Source organism: Rattus rattus, chromosome 5 (genome assembly GCF_011064425.1).
Source record: "Rattus rattus isolate New Zealand chromosome 5, Rrattus_CSIRO_v1, whole genome shotgun sequence".
Taxonomy (NCBI): Eukaryota; Metazoa; Chordata; class Mammalia; order Rodentia; family Muridae; genus Rattus; species Rattus rattus.
Genome location: NC_046158.1, coordinates 136030169 through 136051753, shown reverse-complemented (window position 1 = coordinate 136051753; position 21585 = coordinate 136030169). Strand labels below are relative to the sequence as shown.

The window sequence follows — 21585 nt, the reverse complement described above, 5'->3', positions numbered from 1 at the left end:
ATGTGGGATCCGTCCCTGTCACTTCTACCGTTGGGCTCCATCTACACACCCACCATGCAGGACCCCGCCCCACCTCACTGTGCAGCACCAATGCTGGAGTCTTTGGCTGCCCTCAGGCTGCAAAGCTTCACTGTGTGAATTCCTCCGGACAAACCTCCCTCTACCCCTGTGTGTCAGGCCTTGGGGCTGGGCCCTAGGCAGCCCCTTACCCACACCATCCCCCGCCTGTTCCTGGCCCTCAGGACTGTGGCTTCCTTATTTCTAGCTGTGGTGGCCTCAGTACCCACTTGTCCATCTACCCTTTCCGAGCACTTCCTTCCCGCCAGACCCTGTCCTGGGCACTGGGGGACATATGGCTGCATCAGATGTGGTCTGTGTCCTCCAGGAGAATCCAGTCTCATGGGAGTGCCAGGAAGATGACCATGAGAATGTCATGTGTTGGTCCTGGGAGCAGGGAGGGATGGCACAGCTTCTAGATCTGTTATCTAAAGGGCAGGGACATAGTTCAGTCTCTCCGGGGCTGGGCTCCCAAGGGCCTGATTAACACGCCTGCTGAGAACATTGTGAGCACAGGGATCCTCTTATTAAAAGGTCCCCAACCTCTGATTCCACAGTTGAGAGAAGCGGTGCTTAGCGTGAAGCCGTCTCATCTGTGCTCCAGCTGGGACCCCAAACCATAGCCACCCCACCCCGCCCCCACACCACCTGCCCCGCCCCCACACCACCTGCCCCGCCCCCACCCCTACCTGCAAGTAATGGTAGGCCAAACCCTGGTGACAGGATTTGGACTTCAGCAGGCTCTTATCCAAAGTGGCTGAGGTCTTCTGGCAGACCTCGTGGGCATGGCTGAGGGTCAGAGTGGACCAGGAACCACGTTTGACATAGTTGGTGTCAGTGCCCACTCCAAGGCTGGGACAGGTAGCAGGGGGAGCAGGCGGGGGTGGTGGGGCAGTCAGCTCGGTGGTAGTGTTCTTGGTGGTTTTGAGCATGTGTCCGCTGATGGTGTTGTAGGCGTGCATGAAGTAGCGGGGCTGGGTACGTTCTGGCTGGCGGCCCAGAGTCATCAGCCCGGAGGCAGGGCCGCTGCGGAAGGCACCACCCTCACCGTCCAAGTTGTCGTCGGAACTCCACCAGCCCGAGATGTTGGAGCGGCTTCGCCGTTTGGGCTCCCCAGCCTTGGCCCGTTCCTTGCTTTTGGCCCTCCGGCCTTTCCCGTCCTCCAGGACACCTTTCTTGCCGCCGTTGCCACCCACCTTGCCCGTGGTGCCCTCCATCGAGGGTGCCTTAGTGAAGAAGAGACGCTGGACAGAGTGGACCAGGTGGCGAATGCGGCCAGGACTCTCACCCCGGGCCTTGGCCTCGCCCCGGGGGAACTGGAGGGTGCTGAAACCATCCCGGTGGATAGGCAGTTGTTTCTCAAACTGGTCCAGGAGGTTGGCAGGCAGCCGGTTGATCTTGGTGGCTTGGGCATGGCTGGGGAATGGACTTTCCTCGGGCACCTCAAAGTGGGAGTTGTAGTGGATCCGGGGAAAGGTGCTGCTTGGTGGGGGCAGCTGGTTGTTGAGTGGGAAGAGCCCATCCCCCGGCAGTGTGTTTTGCCCAGGGAAACGGGCTTCCCGGGCAAAGGCCTCGGTGGGCGACAGCAGGTAGGGGTTGCGGTCAGGCCCGGCAAAGAGGGGCTCATGAGGTGGGTCCAGGCTGTCGGAGAGGTGGCGGGGGCGGCTGTCACCGAGGCCTTTCATGATCCTGGCCCGCGGGGCGGGGGCCTTTGCCCTAGTTGGGCACTGGTGTCACCTGTCCCAGGCAGCAGCTGTCCTGGGGAGAAAAGACAATGAGTGGTCAGCTGGTTAACAGGACTGGACAGGGCAGCAGCAGGAGGAGGCATGTGGAAAATGGCCATCACGGGGCCAAGGACAAGAGCGGAGGTCAAGGTCTGTGTCCTCAGATCACAGTCCTCCATGTGACTGTTGCTGCGTATACGCCAGCACTGGGCAGGGGTCCCCTGCTGAAGGGGACAGCAGAGCCACGGTTCCCTGTCTACTGTCTCTGAGCACATGGTCAAAGCTACAGTGGTAGCCAGCCAAGCCTTAAGCAAAGGACGCTCTCCTGTGGTGGCTGAATGGACAGGTGTTCATGGAAACCCTGAAAGCCACGCTCTGACTCCGAGTTCTTGGACTCCTCCCATTTCCACAGTGGACAGCGGGGCAGGGAGCTGCCTACTTCCATGTTCTTCCCACCCTCTCTGTCACTGTGAGGTGTCTGTCTGTCTGTCTGTCTGTCTGTCTGTCTGTCTGTCTGTCTCTCTCTCTCTCACACACACACACACACACACACACACACACACACACACGTACCCACCCAAAGCTTTCTGCGCCCTGCCCCCAACAGCTACCCCTGAGGGAAACCCCTAGGGAGGCTTTCCCGGGAGTGGCCCCCAAGGCCTTGGAAGCACGTGAGGGTTTTCTAGACAGGGAATCTCAGAGTCTCCATATCCAGGGCTCCTGGTATCCTCAGTGCTCTGGTAGGTATGTCTTCCGGTCTGCTCAGTACTCTTGTCTCAGGCCCTTGACAGGGCCAGAGAGACTTCCAAAGAGCAGGGCTAGTCAGGAACTACCTTACCTGTGGCCAAAGACAGTGCTGTCCAGATCTACTTCAGCAGAGAGACCTTCATGCCTCTAAACTCTTTGTCCCTCCCTAGATGTTTAATGACTATGATTCCCTAGGCCAGATGCTGGGGCCACCGACATCAAAGAGGCCGACAAGCCCACAGGCCATCTTTGCCCTCTGGGTTGATACAGTGATGCCCTGGGGCAGAGTACTCAGGGTAAAGGGAGGTCCAGCCTTAGAACAAGAGGGACAAGATGAAGCCGCACAAGAGAATGGCCAATGGATGGAGTCACTGTGACTCCCTTTTGCCCATCTGTAAAATGGGACAGCTGGACAGCAGACTTCTAGGTATAACCTGAAAACACCAGTCCTTAACTTAGACACAGTCCTCTCTATTTCTGAGCCTCTTCTTGGCCATATCATGGAGGTCAACTAGGTTTCTAGGCCCCATGTCCTGCTCAAAGAAGCCTCAAGACTTCATGTGGCCTGTACTTGGAGTCCAGAGGCAACCAGGCTATCCCTGAAGCCAAGTACGATGGGGTCCGGAACACGCCCAAGTCCTTTGCTGACATGGGAAAGTTAAGGAGAGGATCAAGGCAAAGCTGGGGGAGACAGGACCTGATCTCGAGGTCCCTGCTGGGTGGAAGAACTAAGAGTCAGTTGAAACAGAGGTCGTCCCTATGCCAAGGTGCGAACCAGGGAGGGCAACCTCGAGAAGTCAGAATGCCAGACTGTAGCCCAGGCTGGCCTCAGAGTCACTAGTCTCCTATCCCAGGCTCTTCAGTGCTGGGACCGCAAGCATCCACTGCCATGTCCCGCTTCTCAGTGAGGCTTTGACCTGCATTTCCCTCATACATAATCGTGTTCAGCATCCTGTCACCGTGGCTCTCGGCCATTCCTGTATTTTTCTTGGGAGAAATGTCTCCTGAAACCCTCTGGCTACTTTATCGCTGAGCTGTTTGCTATTCTTGTGTTCTGTACCTTAAACCCTCGTCAGACACGGCTTGCAAATGCTAGCTCCCATTCTGTCCGTGCACGGCTGTTTTGAGACCTATTCATTTTTATTTCACACACATGAGTGTTCTGTCTGCAAGTGCATCTGTGCGCCACGTGCATGCCTTGTGCTCAGGGAAGCCAGACGAACAGAAGAAAGCATTAGATCCACAGGGACGGGAGCTACAAATGGCTGTGAGCCACTATGTAGGTACTAGGAATTGAACCCAGGTCCTCTATTAGAACAACCAATTTTTTTTTGTTGTTGTTCATTTGTTTTTGTCTTTGTTTTGTTATTTGGGACAGGGTTTCTCTATGTAGCCCTGGCTTTGAACTCACAGAGATCCACCTGCTTCTGCCTCCCAAGTGCTGGGATTAAAGGCGTGCACCACTACCCCCTAGGCTGCAGCCAGTACTCTTTACCACCAAGCCATTTCTCCAGTTCACTCCCCTCCCCTGGGTTTTTGATGAGAATTTTCCTCCTTTCCAGCTGGCCATGCCTTGTTAGCACCGGTCTTCACCCACCAGCACGGTGGCTCATTAGTGTCATGATCTCGCAGAGAGCAGGGCAGGTTCTCCCCACCCAAGCAGGGGAACGAGAGGCCCTCGTATCCCAGGCTCTCGAGGGCTGGGATAGCCAGCACGCACCACCACGCCTGGCTTCTCACTGTGGCCACAGTGTGTTGTGGTGGCCCCAGGTCCTTCCGCACTGACAACTCTGGCTCTAGCCGCCGAGATCACCAGCTGCTGACAGTTCACAGCCAAACTGCCGCTGCAAACTGCTCTAAGTCAGACAGAAATCCTTGCAGGCCCTCTCACTCTGTCCCCAGGGGCAACCTGCATGGAACAACTGGTTACCAGTAGGATGCCCTTGTCCCTGTTACAGACACCCCTACAGGGCTTCTTGCTCACAGCTCTCTGTGGGATGAGCAGAGCCTCCCCGCAGGGACTGTCCTGAGGTCCAATCCCTCTCTCAACCTGGTTCTCTGTGCTGGCCTCTTCCAGAGCCGTCCTAGAGACTCCCAGAAAACCTCAGCACGCATCCACACCACTGCACCCAAGTCAGTTTCCTGTGAATCCTGAAGTAAGTTCAGTGTTAGCGTGTCTCCGAGGAGTGCCACCTCACCATGGAGCACCGGCATTGACTAAATCGGCTCCCTGAGCCAGTTTCCTCTTCAGTAGAGTCAAAGTGAAGCTTGCTCTGTGAGATTTTGATGAGGGCTAGCTGTGTTTCCATACCAAACATCAGTCCCACCGCCACCCCCACCCCACTTCACTGTGCTCTTGGACATCAGCGTGTTAGCAGCATGCGGCCGGAGATGAATTCAAATCCTGCATCTGCTTTTACTTTCTGTGACCTCAGACTGGTTTCCCGTCTCGAAGACTGCAGGGGTTTGAGCCAGGATGGCCTGTCTGCTCACAGTGGGTCTCTCAGGGCTCCAGCTTCGCTGCATGCAGTCCCCCAGGAGCCCAGCACCCAGGGGTGGCAGAGCTCCACTGTAGGGAGTTTTAAAATAGGCCTGCGTGGCCTCGCAGGGGAGGCAGCTGGCTGCCGCGTACTGCCTTTCTCAATGAGCTATACTTAGGCCCATCCTGGTGTCCATAATTGCCTCTCATTAATATAAGCCTCATTGCCTTCACGGAAACTCAAAGGAGGGAGATGCTGCTGCCTTGGGGAGCCCTCTGGGCTCTGTGGTGCTTCTGTGGCTCCAGCCACCACCCGCCGCCAGCCGCCAGCCACAGGACGGGCCCTCCCTGCCATGCCATACATCATCTTGGAGCTCATGAGCACGGGAGAGCTAAGTAGGGAAGAGGCTAGGCACAGAACCCAGCCTGACTCCTCAAGAAACCAAGCTTACCTGACTACACCATTATTCTAGTCTGGAATGTTCTGTAGATCCCTCTTCCCTGCTCAGTTCAGACTGTCAGACAAACCACACCCACACCGGCGGAGCCTCAAATCACCACTAGCTAGTCTCCATTCTGCCCCTCCAGACCTCCCTTCCCTCAGTCTCTTGTATAAAAAGGATGTATCTGCAGGTCTTAGAAAAGCTGCCTCTAAGGTTGTGTTAAGACAGGGAGAGGTGTAATAAGGATAGTCCTACTCAGTGCTGAACCTCCATGGTAAGGCAGAGAGAGAAGTCGAGTACACAGTGGGGCTATGAACTGGATGACGAGAGGCCAAACACTCATCACGCTCACAATATACCGTGGAGCACAGTCCCGTTAGCTCTCTGAGGGGTATGATGTGTTGGGTGATGTGTGAAAGGGAAATGGGTTCTTCAGGGCCACCGGGGCCTGGATGCTATTGGAAGTGTCTCTGGACACCCTCCTTCCTTTTCTGTTGCCAACCCCCGAGTCCAGGGACTGAATGAACTTCACCTTTCCACACGCTCTGTCATTGCTGATGTCCTGGTGCACATCGCCACCTACACCTGGCATTTCTACACTTTGGCTCTCTACCCAGTGTGCCCCTCAAACTTCAGACTCACAGAACTGCATCCTTGGTATCTCATGTCTGACAGACCCCCCTCACCTGTTCCTCCCACAAGCTCAAGTCAGAAGCCAGGACATGCTCTCCCCTCCTTCCAGGGGGCTCAATAGTAAACACTTCACCATGTCCTCAGAGCCCTGCCTGGGTCAGAGTCACACAGGCAAATTCTGTCCTTAAAACAATAACAAAAAGAAAACAAAAGAAAAGCCAGTTAATCTTTATTTGTTATTTTTATTTAATGTGTCTGCGTATCATACGCATGCCTGGTACGTGTGGAGGCCAGATGAGGACATGGGATTCCCTGAAATTGGACTCACAGACAGTTGCAAACTTCTCAATGGATGCTGGGAATTGAACCCTGGTCCTCTGGAAGAGCAGCCAATGCTCTTAACTGCTGAGCCATCTCTCCACATTTTTTGTTTGTTTGTTTTTTTGTCTTTCAAAGCCAAGGTTTCCTATCCAGTCTGGGCTGACCTTAAACTTGACAGTTTTACCTCAGCCTCTCCAGCACTAGAATCAGAAGAAGCGTGAGCCACCCAGTCATGCTTCAGGCCCTTCCAAGACTCCTTGGGCCCCGCCTGGAACACCAGCTTTCTCTGACTTTTGGCCTCATTTCTGCCTTCACCAGGGGGGGTCTTCATTCTGGTTCATTCATTACCTCCCCATTGCCCTGCCTGGTCCTGTCTGAAATGCTCTGTCTTTCGCTGACAGGATTTCAGCCCTTTAGGCCCTGGTCATCATGGCCGTCTCCATACACCACCTGGAGCCCCCTCTGCTGTGCCACCAGATACACAGCTCCTGGGCTGGAACACCAAGTGTCACCATCCTTTCTGTGCTCCTAGCCCTCTGCCTAGAGCCTAGAGACAGCAAGAGGGTGTGGTGAAGGAGTGCCAGGAAGTCTTGGGGTACCATGAAAGAAATCAGGAAGCCAGGCCAGTGCTGGGTGGAGGGCTCTGGCTGTCTCCCGAATGCTGTGCACTGGAGCTCTTCAGTCCCTGATACCAATTCTCTGGTCAAACATACCAACGTGGCTTCACTTCCTGTCACGTTCTCCTGGGAGTCACCAAGAGGACATTGTGGCAGTGGCTCTGTCTGTTCTCTCACACCAGGTTAGGAAGGGCAAGGCAGCATCTGCTTTACCCTCTTCGGCAAGTTGGCTGGCTGGGAGGGACTGGGACCTACCGACGTGACATGATATAGCTCCCTGAGGGTCGCAGGCAAGAACCAGGCTGCAAGGCTGCTCCTGACCCCCAGAATCTGTGTGCCAACATACAGGTTTTCTAACTCTGGGGTGGGTGGTCACACAGACACTTATGTTAGCGGAGGAAACACAGCTCCGGTGGCTGAAGTCCCAAGCTGGGACAGCAGGTGTGGTTCTGTAGCTGTATTTGCTATTGTCTACCACACTGGGGTCCAGGCTCCAAGTCCCCTCTGACAGCTACGTGTGATCCAGATGAGTGCCAGGTCCCACTTGTTTCCTGCCGAGCCCGTGTCCATAGCAACTGTTTGAGAAGCGTGACATTCAATCAACCAGTTGTTTGGCGGACAGGATTGCAGGCTGCTGGGATGCGTGGCTCACACTGTCTCCACAGCAGGCCCTGGCCTCTCTGAGATGGTCACAGAGGGACCCCTGGGCCTTCCTGGGAGTGAGCTCTGTACGGCTGCCCAGGATGTGGATACCGGGTTCCTGGGGTGAGAAGCTTGATACCAGCAGGGCCCTGGGGTGACCAAATCCTATTTACCTTTGCCTGGCCTCCGGTGAGATGTCAGAGGTCATGGGGGCCCATGCCCAGCCCCCCATCTCTTCACTGATGACTAAAAGACATGGGGAATAGCAATAAGAACTGTAAGCCCCTAAATACACCGAACACAGGCCTAGAGGGCAACGGCAGACATCCTTGGGAAAAAAATCAAGGTAGAGTCTCCTTCCTCGGTTCCTCTAACTGGAGCTCAGGTCTTTTCTCGCTCTCCAACATAACTCCAGCCTCCTCATGCTGACTCAGCCACTGGAATCCCATGAGCTACTCCCCTGGTGCCAGTTCACTGTGGCCACAGGACCTTTATCTGTGCAGTTCCGGCCATTTCCCTCCCATCTCCTCTCGTCTTTGGCTGTTTATTTGTACTGCCTCAAGTTTCCGTGCAAGCACGGCCTCCTCGCCGACGGACCGTTACAAAGGATGCCCCACTCTGCCCTGTCCTCTCCCCACGCCCTTAATGGTTTCCTTCAAACCATCCCCAGTGTGCCCTGGTTATTACTCAGAGATGCTTACGTTTTTAGAGTCTTTCTCTTATGCTACATAAGGGAAAGGAACACACTCGTGTGTTTTCTCCCGTGTTGTCTCTGGTGCTGAGCACAGAGCAAGCCCAGGCAGGACAGGAGACAGTGAAAAGCTGCTAAAAAAGCAGGAGGAAGTCAGATGGGGAGGAACCCTGAGGGAGAGGCCTGGAGACAGCTGGGAGAGAGGAGGAGTTAAAGCCAAAACCCACCCTGGGGTCAATGACCTTTTGGAAGGGCAGGGGTCAAAGGGCAGCTCAGGGGTCACCATGGAGACATCTCTTGAGGTGAGCAAGGGCTCATCCTCTTCCTTTGCCATCAGGCCTGGCTGGACCTGTCACCTCTAGGTTGCCATGGTGAAGAAGTGTTTGTTGAGCTTGTGGGGGCGGTGGGGATGGTTCTGGCTGGCTTGCTGAGCTCTTACGCAGGTCACCTTCCCTAGCCTACTTCTCTCAGTTTGACAATGACCTCAGCCGTGAGGGACCTGTGTGGTCCAGGGGGATACAGCTAAGGCTAACGGTGGGCTAGAACAGGTTTGGGCACAGTCTCACCCTCCTCTCCACTCCAGTTCTCTTACCTACAAGCCGTGGGTTATTATCGTTTCTGCCGTCAAAAGAGAGAAAGTCCCGATGCTTAGCCACAGTGGGCACAGAGCCTGAGAAAAGTGGGGCACGTGACACACAATTTTCAGAGCAGAGCAAGCCTGAAGAACAAAAGGCAGCTTTGTGCTTGCCAAGGGCTGGGAGAGGGCGCTGGGGAGTGACACTCTAATAATGGGTGTGAGGGTGGTAGGGGTACAGGAGGAACCCTGGGATGGAGGTGTTCACGTTTGGTCCGCACTAGAAATGCGCTCCATAACATCTCATGGCAGCTTTAAAATGGCCGGCTCGGCCTGGTGCGCAGGCTGCTGGAGAAGCTAGGATTGGAAATTCGAGTCTGCCTGGGCTGCATCTAAGTTCAAAGGCAACCGGAACAGCTTGGTGAAACCCTGAATTAAGACAACAGGTAGGAAGAAGGTATAGGTATGGGCGGGGCTGGGGAGGTGGCTGAATGGCTACAAGTTACAAGCATTTGCTCCATGATCATGACTACCAGAGTTCAAATCCCAGCACCCACAGAACAAGACTGGCACCTTGGAATGCATAAAACTCCGATTCCGAAGGATTTAACACTCTCTTTTGACCTCCTCAGGTGCGTGCGCGCACGCGCGCGCGCACACACACACACACACACACACACACACACACGTAGTACATTTTATGTATATCTAGCTCGGCTTAAAAATATATCTCCCTGGGGCTGGAGAGATGGCTCGGCAGTTAAAAGCACTGGCTACTCTTCTAGAGGACCCGGATTCAATTCCTAGCACCACGTGCCAGGTGGCAACCGTCTGAAACTCCAGCTTCACAGGATCCGACACCCTCACACAGACGCACGCAAGGCAAACCTCAGTGTACACAAAATGAAAACAAAAATCCATTTGTTTAAAGAACACCTCAGGAAGAATACAAATGCAGAGCACCCATAAAGTGTCTGTAGGTGCCCCATAGAGAGGTGCTGGGTGGCTAAAGGAAACCCAAAGTCCTGAGGGCCAGAGCTTCTGTAGCTTTGTCCCCGCCTCCACTTCCTGCTTGCCCACAGCAGTTGGCATACACAGCTGGATTCCCACAGCAGCCCTCTGAGCAGGTCTTTGAGTTCTGTCTCCAGATCGAGAGTCGGGACACACACACACACACACACACACACACACACACACACACACCCTTACAAGGCCCACAAGGCAGGGCTAAGATTCGAACCCAGGTACTCCCCAGCCCCTCCCTTCATGCTGCCCCTCGGGTTTTTAATTTTCCACCATTTACAAAGCCTCTGGTTGGTGTCATGCTCAGGGGACACTATCTCTAACTGCCTGTTCGGCAGGCTAGACTTCCCCATGCTGGTCTGAGGGGTTTGGAGAAGAAGGTGGTGCAGGGAGCGGGGAGGGCCGAGCTGACCTGCCCTCGGGCTGAAAGCTCTGGCTAGGGGCAGGCAGACCCTGAGGCTTGTTTCATTCTGGCCTGCGCTGAGGGAGCATCCTGGAAGGTCAAGCTGGCAAACAACAGAATGAAGTGGTCAGAGCGCAGCCACTGTCAGCACATTTAATTCAATTCCTCCAGCCTTTATGGGGCCTGCTCTGACTCATACGTCCCAGCCCGCAGCCTGTGGGCAAGTACCGGAGGCAGAAATACACACAGCAATTAGAAAACACATAAAAACACACCTCAGAAAGTGTCAGAGCTGGGGGCACAGCCCAGTGTGGGGAGAGATTAGTAGTCACCGGGCCAATGGGAGAGCTCCCTGGAAGGGAGAGCATGCTATCTGTCCGTTCAGATCTGTCTGTCTGTCTGTATACATATCTACCGGTGTATATGCATCTATCTGTCTGTGTATACACATCTGTCTGTCTGTCTGTGTCTGTATACATGTCTGTCTGTGTATACACGTCTGTCTGTGTACATGTCTGTCTGTGTACATGTCTGTCTGTCTGTCTGTCTGTGTACATGTCTGTCTGTCTGTCTGTCTGTGTACATGTCTGTCTGTCTGTGTACCTGCCTGTCTGTCTGTGTATACACGTCTGTCTGTCTGAACGTAAGCATGTATGCAGGTGCTATACATGTGTGGAGGCCAGAGGTCAAGTTCACATACCTTAGGTACTGCTCACCTTGGTTTTACTTTTCTTTTCTTTTAAAAAAGTATATTTATTTATTTAATGTATATGACTACACTGTCACTGTCTTCAGACACACCAGAAGAGGGCACTGAATTCCATTACGGATGGTTGTGAGCCACCATGTGGTTGCTGGGAATTGAACTCAGGACCTCTGGAAGAACAGTCAGTGCTCTTAACCACTGAGCCACCTCTCCAGCCCCGTCTTGTTTATTTTTGAGACAGAATTTCTCACTGACTTGGACCTCACCAAGCACACTATGCTGGCTCAGCAGCAAACCTTAGGGATCTACGTGGTCTCTGTCTCCCCAAGTCTCTGTCTCCCCAGTGCTATGATTATAAGTGTGGCCCTTTATATGGTCATTGGGAACCAACACACACACACACACACACACACACACACACACACACACACACACACACACACACACACACGAGCTGTCTCCCATTCTGATGACCACAGCATAACAGAAGGCACTGAGCCACAAATGTCTTAGACAAACTCCTCAAAATTCCAGAACCACAGAAACCATGAGGTAACCAACATTTACTGGGTTGGGGGAAGACTGGTACAAAGCAACAGATAATCACCCCCTATTTCTGAAAAAGTTGATTTTCATTTGTGTACTCCAGAGATGGATGGACTCAGTACTTCCCAAACAGTTGGCGCCACCCTCTAGGCAACTGGAGCTCTCTGAAGCCCCAGTTTGGCCCTCTGGGACATGAGTTCCCTTTATCCTGGGCCAGCTATAGCAGAATTGCATCCTGCTGTGGTCTGAATGTGTGTGCCCTCCAATATCCACTGGAATTTAACGGCCACTGTGGTGCTGTTGGGAGTGGGACCTAAGGCTGGGTGGGCCTTTTTGTGTGAACTCGCCTGCCCTTGCTCCTTCTCCCCCTTTCACTTCAGCCCCCAAACTCACTCCACTGGTTTAGGTCCTTAGCAGGGGTTGCCCTTTGACCCCGAACTTCTTGTCTCCCAAAACAGGGAGCCAACACATTTCTACTCATTGGAAATGACCTAGACTGGAGTTGGTAAGGGGCTTGCCATGCAGGAAGCCCTGAGTTTGATCCTGGTCCTGGGAGTGTGGCCCAGCGAGGTGGTTACACACCTTTAATCCCAGCATTCGGGAGGCAGAGGCAGGCAGATCTTGAGGGCTCTGTTACTCGGAGAAACCCTGTCTTGAACAACAACAACAACAACAACAACAACAACAAAACCAAACAAAAATAAATGGAAGTATCAGTATTCATGCCTGCCATCCCAGCTTTCCCAAAGGGAAGCAGGAGGCCCTCGAACTCAGGGCCGATGTGGGCCACATAGTTAAGACCCTGTTTTGAGGACTGGGGATACATCTCAGAGGTAGAGAGCACTTGCCTAGCACGAAGAAAACAACTACCCAGGCTCCCTCTTGGAGCTGTGCAACCCTGAGCAGAGCTATCTCCCTAGTTCTTCACCATCCTGTGCTCCCTCTTCTGGCTACTCCAAGCCTCTGCAGGACATCAGAGTCCCTCAGAGTCAGCAGGATATGAATGAGTTACCTCCTGTGGTGAGAACAGCAGCACCTCCTTCCCTCCCTGTTACATAGCCCCCCCACCCAGTCACCTGACACAGTAGCCCATGTGACAGATTTGCATAGGTTCCATTTTACAGAAGGGGAAACTGAGCCCTCAGAGGCGATAGGGCTTGCCATTCATTCGCAGCTGGGCATAGTTTCTCAGTTCGTAGGACTGAGACTATAGCAGGAACCCACCCCTCACCATGGCCTTCACTCCAGTCATGCTGGTTTCCTTGTCCTTTGAGCTCATAAGCACTTTGCTACCTCAGGACCTTTGCACGTGCAGAGCTCTGAGAGTCCCTCTGGATTGTTCTGTTCAAGGCTGTGTCCTCAACACCAGTGCCACGCTGACACCCAGGTGCCTCAGTGTGGCATGAACGAGCACGAATTTCCCTGCTCGGCCCCGGGTTGTGCGGGTCGGGGATCAGGATGGGAGCTACAGCGATATCTGGGAGGCAAAGAGACTGCCTGAGGTCCCACTAGCCTAAGTGGTACAAGCTGGACTCCCCCTCCTCTATGGGGACTTGTGGCCCTCCCCTTAGGGAGGTGCTGGCTGCTCCCTAGTCTGCTCCGGCTGCTGACATAGAATGAAATATTCATCCATGGCCGGAGATTCGCAGAGTGTGTTTAAGATGGATTGCGTTTTCATGTGCCTATGAAATCTAATTGGATTCATCGTAGGGCATTTGGTTTCTCGGAACAGACACATCATTTTCTCAAGCGCACAGCCTCTGCCACCCAGGGCTGAGGGGTGCCGCCTGTGCCACCTATCCCCTATCTGCCAGACGGGGCGGGGCTGGCCGAGAAGAGCCTGCCTGGCCTGACATTCTGGGGCTTCCAGTCAAGGTATTAGACTCTGGTTCCCCAATAAAGCAGCTCCTCCCTTCCTACTCCCAATAAAGATGCCTTCCCCCCTTGTCATTCTATCCCCACAGGTCCTACCCTCGGCGTCACCTTCTGTCCCATGCTCCGGTGAATTCTGTCTCCCACTTTTCATCTGAACAGAAGTGGGTCACAGTAGTTCTCAACCCCCCCAAGAACAATCTTTGTAGGAGCCTCTCTGCAGGGTCCCCTTTACACTCCTGACCGGAGACTCCCAGTATTGCCTGGACCTGGGCAGCAGCATGGCCCCACCACCAGGAGCCTGGAGCCTGTGGTAAATTCACTTAACCTCTTGGTGACTATGTCAGAATACCAACCGCCTAGAGCTTTGAGGGGACTAATGAATCAAACCAGAATGCACAGCGAGGAGCTGCAGCCAGAGTTTAGCAGCTTCTATCTGGTATTAGCATATTAGCTTTATGATGCTCAAAGCTCCTGCCACACCTTTCTCTGTGGCCTGGTTGGGGACAAGCTTTCTAATCAACACAACTTCTCTGACCCTCAGACTTCTCTGCACCCCAGCCATGTTAATCTCACAAAAAGATGTTTCACTTCTACCTTCATATCGCTTTGAGCATGCATTCTGGGTGGAATGCCCTTCCCCTCCTCCTTTCCAGGCTGACATTTACATCTCTGAAAATCACCTCCTGCAGGAAGCCTTCCCTGATTACACAGACTCACCAGCTCCTGCCCCCCACTCTCTGAGACAGACTTCATGGCCTCAGTCCCGCTGCTTCCACAGCCCTTGGGTCTTCTCCCTGACAGAAGTGCCATCGCACTTTAAGAATGCAGAAACTGCTTAAAGAGGTGTCCTTTTTCAAACCAACATGTGACATTTATGAAAGGAAATTGGCCACGTTTTGAACTAAGCAAGTCTTAATAAATACCAAAGACACAACACAGGCTGGCTGTCTTCATCAGGAGTTCAAGGCCAGCCTGGTCTACTTAGTAAACTCCAGGCCAGCCAGAGTTACACGGTGTTGATAATCGGAGTTCAATCCCCAGAACCCACTGGAAGAGGAGAAAATTGACTCCTTAAAGTTGTCTTCTGACCTTCACACACATGCTGGGTGTGCCTGCACTTCACACATTCATATATATTCTCTCTCTCTCTCTCTCTCTCTCTCTCTCTCTCTCTCTCTCTCTCTCTCTCTCTCTCTCTCTTGTTTAAAACCCACAAAAATCAAAAGCAACTCATAGGTCAGGGACTAAGCCAAATAGGAAAAAAAATATTTAGGAGTGAACAATAATAAAAACATCAGCGTGCATGGGACACGGCTCACGAGAACTGAGAGGGCTAGTCACAGCTCAGTGCCAACATTAAGGGGAAAGTCTGGAAACAGTGTGGTATGTGTCTGACCTCAAATGTTAGAAAGGAAGACTGACAGAAACACAAAGGCGGTGAGGGAGGAGGTCCTGGCCAACATCCACATGTCCCCTCAGTACACTGGGGACATTACTACCCCATAGCTGGGCAGCCCAGGACTGGTGGCTGGAGATTGGACAACCAGCCACTGGTGGAAAACATGGCTGCTTCCTTGTCTACTCTCACCATCAGAATGTTTCAAGGTGGTGTGTGTGTGTGTGTGTGTGTGTGTGTAAAACCAGCCACCTAGGTGTGTGGGGGGAGAGGTGAACTCAGCCACCCAGGTGTTTATGTTAGGGGGGGAGGGCTCAGCCACCCAGGTGTGTGGGGAGAGGGGAGGGCTCAGCCACCCAGGTGTTTATGTTAGGGGGGGGAGGGCTCAGCCACCCAGGTGTGTGTGGGGGGACTCAGCCACCCAGGTGTGTGTGGGGGAACTCAGCCACTCAGGTGTGTGTGGGGAGGTGACTCAGCTACCTGGGTTTGTATGGGGGTGGGGGTAGGGACTCAGCCACCACATAAGGTCCCCCGACTGACTACACATCTAAACTGGCTGGAACCATGGACTTCATTTTCTAACAAGCTCTTGAGTACTTCATGTGGTGACCTTGGTGACACAGGCCACCATGGGGCAAGGGAACTCACCTTCTTCTTAGGGACTTTCAAGTACATTAATATTTTCAGAACCTGATCCAAACTGCTTTGAAGTCAGACCTTAGTTTACTTCTGTGCTGTGTGACACTAAAGATGGCCATTCTTCTGTCCCAGATCATCCCAGGACCCATTCCCTGGAGCATGGGCCAGCTTCTTCTTCTTCTTCTTTTTTTTTTTTTTTTTGGTTCTTTTTTTTTCGGAGCTGGGGACCGAACCCAGGGCCTTGCACTTCCTAGGCAAGCGCTCTACCACTGAGCTAAATCCCCAACCCCATGGGCCAGCTTCTTGATATGGGGTGGCAGTGCCCTCTTAGATGGCATAATGCACATGAGCCTCCTCTCTTCAGAGCCCATCTGAGCACACAGACCCAGAGAGCAGCAGGACCGGCCAGGCTACTTTGATGGTCAGGGGAAGACTGCTTTGGGTCAGGAATTACCTGTCTCCTCCCCTCCTTTCTGGGGTTGTGGTTCAAGGGGAGCTGGCGGCCCTGGGTCCATGCTTTCTAGAAGTCTCTTAGATGCAGTGATGTGAGATCCGGGGAAGGTCTGGAGCTGGCTGAACATGCGCTGCCCTTTCAGGTGTTCAGGGAGGTCATCTCAGAGGGGCCTGAGCTCTTCCCCGCATCCTTTACAGAGTCCCTCCTGTTCGGTGGGCAGCAGGTCCTCCTGATATCAGTGTTTGCAGGTGGTGACCCTGAGGTGGCAGCGGGTGTTGGACTTGGAGGCTGACCTGCTCAGCTGCTGAGACCCGAGCCTCTGGAAGCCTGCTGTTCCTCACCAGAAGATGGGAATACCACCCACTGCACCCAAGCCACAGCACTGAGGGACCACAAGGGATTCTCTAGTCCAGAGCGATGGCACCCACTCATGCTGTGCTTCTGATGGACAATGGAGGTGACAGGCAATGGTTAGTGCCCTGGGGGCCAAACATCTGCCAAAGCTCTGTACTCACTCAGCTCCGTATCTACTGGTAAGTCACTGGGCACGTCCTCTGGGCAAAGTGAAAGGGAAGAGAAGAAAGGCTTTCTGGAAGTGTCTCTGGATAGCAGTGAGAGGTGTACATCTGAAACCCATGGTGAAGAGCATTCCAGGTAGTGAAGTAACTAGGACAGAAGCAGGCATGCCGTGCACGTGTGTGTGTGTGTGTGTGTTTGTATGTGTGTGTGTGTGTGTTGAGTGTGTGTTGTGTGTGTGTTGTGTATGTATGGTGTGTGTGGTGTGTGTTGTGTATGTATGGTGTATGTGTTGTGTGTTGTGTGTGTGTTGTGTATGTATGGTGTGTGTGTTGTGTGTGTGGTGTGGTATATATACATATGTGAGTGTGTTGTATGGTGTATGTGTGTATGTGTGGTGTGTGGTGTGTGTGGTGTATGGTATGTGTGTATGCGTGTGTGGTATGTGGTGTGTATGTATGTGTGTATGTGGTGTGTATGTGTGTTGTGGTGTGTGTCTGTGGTGAGTGTGTGTGTTGTGGTGTGTGTTATGTGTGGTGAGTGTGTGTGTGGTGTGTGTGTGTGTGTTGGGTGTGGGGTGGGTGTGTGTTGTGTGTGTGTGTTGTGTGTGTGTGTGTGTGTGTGGTATGTGTGTGTGGGGTGTGTGGTGTGTGTGTGTGTATGTGTGTGTGTGGTGTGTGTATTGTGTGTGTGGTGTGTGTGATGTGTGTTATGTGTGTTGTGTGGATGGTGTGTGTGTATGTGGTGTGTGTGTGTAGTGTGTGTATGGTGTGTGTGCGGTATGTGGTGTGTGTGTGTATGGTGTGTGGTGTATATGTACTGTGTGTGTGTGTTGGCCAGTGCAGCTGAGCAGTGGAAGAAAGTGAGGACATAGAGGCTCTGAGGGCCACCACATCACCCAGGCAAAGCGTCTTTATCTTCTGGGTGAAGGAATCATGGTCCACCCAGGCAGCTGCCCACCAGCACTCACTCTCTTTCCACATGGCCTCAATAAGCATTGCTGGAACCTGGAACAGATTCTGAATGAGTGGGTGTGTCTGGGGAGAGGCCCCCAACCCTGAGATTGTAGAAACCTGAAGCCCGGGCATGTGGGAGTCAAGGCAGGTCGGATCTGGGTCATGAAGGAGCGGGTGGGGGAGCCAGAAGGGTGGCAGAGGCAGCCACTTGGGGCTGGCTGGGTGGGGGCGGACTCTCCATGGAGACAGCGTTTGGAAGTATCACTGGAATTACTCACGGAGGCCCGTGCACACACATGCGTGTGCCCAGGGCCATGTGCACACACACACCCGGAGCCCACGCAAGCCTGGAGCAGCTCGGAAGCCACTTAAGGACTGACGTCATCCCTCAGCAGGGCTGAGGACATGAAGTCAATCTCAGAAAGTAGAAGGCAGGCGTCAGGGCCCTGGCAGGTTACAACTTCAGAGCCCACAAGGTAGAGGCATAGGGTAGCACCTCTCTTCCCTGTGCTTGGCCTAGTAGGGACCCTAAGAACTGAGGCCAGTGATCAGACACACAGATGGATGAGAATGGTGGCAGGAGACTGACCCCTGGAAAAAGGAGGGGTCAGGAAGGATGAAAAGCCACACTAAGTCATCTCCAGGAAGTTATGTTTGAGCTGATGATGTCTCAAGGACAGGAGAAGGATGCAGGTGAAGGGGGAGTTCTAGGCAGCGAGCGCAGTATATGCAAAGGGCCTGAGGCAGGAAAAGGACTCACAGGTTCAGAGAATGAGAAAGAAAGCGAGTGTTGTGTGAAACAGGAAGCTGGCCCTCGGAGTGCTGGGCAGAGGCTGTGCCCAGAGAGGAGTCAAGTCCCTGGGCTTGCTCCCAGATGCCTCAGGGTTTTCTTAGACAGGGTTGGAATATGCTGTCGTTGTGTGGCACTGGGTCAGTCGTGTCCCTCTCTGAGCCTCTGTCCTCCTCTGGACAACGGACAGCCCAGTCGGTTGAATGCCAGGTCGGTGTGTACGAAATGCACGTGGTCACCGCAGGACACACGGAGCTTCCTGCCTCCGTTCCTCACATCGCTTATCTGTTTGGAGGGGCTGTGGCCCCATCTTCAGGTTGGACTGGGGCAAGGTCAGTCTCTACGGCAGCAGGGTTACTGTGGCCTCCAGGAGGGTTGGACTCCTGCCAAACAGATCATCTCCTATATTCTGTCCCCAGCTCTGACTCAACGGCCCAAGAGGGGAGCCAGCCCCAGGCCACATGGCAAAGGAGAAGAGTCAGGGTCTCTCCCCCACCCCACCTCGCCTCCTCTGCCTCTCAGCCAGACAGCCATTCTGTCCCGACATACCCCCGACTGCTCCAATCCAATCATCCATTCTTTCCCCTGTGCTCAGTTCTGAGGTTTTGCTCCATCCTTACCCCTAAGTTCTGAACAAAATTAACCACCAGTTAACCCCAGGCCCTTACGCCCTGGTCATCCTCAGTGCCCTGTCACGGCCTCAGCCCACCTGCTCTCCCTTTCCCTCCTTGGACTTGCTGAGCTGGCGTTGTTATTGTTATTATTATTATTATTTTATTTGCCTCAGGACCTTTGCACTGGTTGTTCCCCCTACCAGGCGCGCTGTGCTGCATCCCACGGCAGCATCCCTGTTCCATTCAGGGATTCTCCCAAACTCTGCCTCTTCATAACAGAGCCTCCCTGGTACCCTCCAGGTCTAATCAGGTGTCCCCCAAGCCCCATGTCACTGACTTCGTTTTCTTCAGTGCAGCTGCTCTCTTGTTTAACTCATTGTATCTTCCATTAGACTGAGAGTCTGCTGATAGGAAGAATCCTGACAGAAAGGGAACGGATGGCCTGCTCCTCCCTGGGCAGACTTTGCTGATGGCACGTCCGTCCTGGTAGCCCCTGGCGCCTGAGCTGGACTCTGGTGTTCCCTGCCTCTTCCATTGTCCCAGCAGCTCTTTCTTTGGTCTACCAGCCAGGCTGGCCATTTCCGATCTGCTCCTTGAATCTTGTCTGCTGGTTTGTTCCTGTCCTTGTTGCCTCCGGCCTCAACTGTCATCTTCCAGGAGGCTGACACGGGCCCCGCCCCTCATCCATCTCCTCTAGCCCCACCTCCAAGCCCAGCCCTGTAAACTGGCCATAGGCTGTAAGGGTCCCCTAGGGACGAGACTCAGAAGGCTTCAGGAGCTTCCACTGCACTGAAATCGGATCCCACCCAGCAGCCCCACCTCAGGGTAAGCCATCCCCTTTCCCTAGACAGGTGTCTCCTCCAGCCCTGGCCAACCTCAGACCGCATCCTCTACCAGGCATGGACATGGCTGTGATTATGTGTCCTATTCATCTCGAACCCACACGTGACCTCAGAGCCTCTGTGTAGCAACCTGCACAACACATAAGGATGAGAGCTTGAACAATCTGCCCAAGGTCACACAAATAAGAAACAGGGGAGCTCAATAGGCTCGGTGGGGTGAGCCTTTAGTCCCAGCACTTGGGAGGCAGTGGGAGAGGCGGGTGGATCTCTGAGTTGGAAGCCAGCCTGGGTATACATAAGTTCCAGGCAAGCAAGAGCCGTGGAGAAAGATCCTGGAAGGGGCTGGGGGAGAGGAAAAGGAAACCCAAACCCTACTCTAAAGCTATGAACTGACATCCCTTGATAGCGGGGACTGTAGGGCTGTCTGTCCCTCCTCCTCAGCAGAACCTGGTGCACGGGCTTAGCAGCAAACATTCCAAAGGGAAGCATTTTGACGTCAGGGCAGAAAATACAGGGAGAAAGACGTTGGCATGATCAAAGAACAACCCCAAGAGAGGAGGATCTGTCACGACAGGGAAAGCATGAACATAAGTAGAGGCAAAGGGGGGGGGCGGTGGTGCCTGCGGAATGTGAGGAGGGCTCTGCCTTGTAGGAGGGCAGCCTGCTTTAATTCAGATTTCCAGATCATTCAAACAGTGCAGGTCAAATACTGGGACCAGCCATCCAGGGCTCTTCCTTAAGCCATCCAGGTTGTGCTGGGTACAGGTACCACCAGAGTAGCCCTCCCTCCCGCCCACTGCTTCCCACCCCCAGTGCCGCAGATTGCGGGGGAGGGCCCCGCTCCACGTGCAGGACAAAGCAGCCAGCGCTCAGAGACCACGGTGAGTCACCCTCAAGTTCCCAGGCTGCCCCTGCCACTCAGCTGGGGCTCTGGCTGCCTGAAACAGAGAGGGGGCGGTGCCCATGTGCAGGAGCTGTGACTTCAGTGGGTGACAGGTGTACCGTGATGAGGGCCCTCTGTGGCGGATGTGGTTTGAAGCTCCAGGGTTCAGAGAAAGAAACCAGCAGCTCTGAACCTGGTCCACGAGGCTGGCTTTATCAAGAAGGACACAGATTTTATAAATATCACAGCCCTTGCCTAGATCACATGGCTCGGGGAATTAGATAGAAGGCCAATTAGGAGAAATAGGCTTGGCAATTGCTGCCAGCCGGTGGGGGATGTAGAGGAGTTCACAGTCAGGGCAGGTGGGTCGATGGCTTTGTCTCTCGTCCACAGCCACTAATGATCCCCAGCCCCTGAGGCCAAAGCTAGGATACAGAGTCACAGCTCTTATATAAAAACCCTCAGGCACAACTGAAGGCAGGGGCCAGTGGTTAGGGGTCAAGCTAGAAAAAGGATGGGGACCAGCGGGAATGCTGACGAGATGCCTCAGTGGTTAAGAGTGCTTGTTGCTCTTGCTGAGGACCCAAGGCCTAGAGCCCACATGGTGGCTCACAACCATCTGTCCATCACTCTAGTTGCAGAGAACAGATTACATATAGACAACACACATATACAAACCATACACATAAATGAGTAAACTAAAAAAGAAAGGACAGGAAGAAGGGCTGATGGAAGGAAGCAGAGAGAGAGAGAAGGAGAGAGAGAGAGAGAGAGAGAGAGAGAGAGAGAGAGGAGGAGGAAGAGGAGGAGGAGATCAGGGTTTATGTTAGAGCCAGGGTCAAGGTTCAACCTGGAGAGAGAAGCCAAGGCCCAATCTGGAGCCCAAGTCAGGGCTCAACTAGAGAAGGGACTGAGGCTTGGTGTGGGTTTGAGTTTGGCATGGCACGAGGAGGACTTTCTTCCTGTTGCGTTGGTCTTCCCCAGGGCCTGGCCTCCTTGGGATCCAGACCTGCT

General features: G+C 53.6%; 1 protein-coding gene across 3 annotated transcripts in view; it reads right to left on the bottom strand.

Annotated features, from left to right (window-relative positions):
* Dlgap4 (DLG associated protein 4) overlaps window positions 1–21585 on the bottom strand; it is a 146299-nt gene that overhangs the window by 56054 nt on the left and 68660 nt on the right. For all 3 annotated transcript variants that reach the window (XM_032904600.1, XM_032904599.1, XM_032904598.1), the window contains exon 3: window positions 747–1815. In XM_032904600.1, the coding sequence (XP_032760491.1) occupies window positions 747–1742 (996 nt within the window). In that variant the 5' untranslated portion in view covers window positions 1743–1815. The remainder of the gene's footprint in view (window positions 1–746; window positions 1816–21585) is intronic.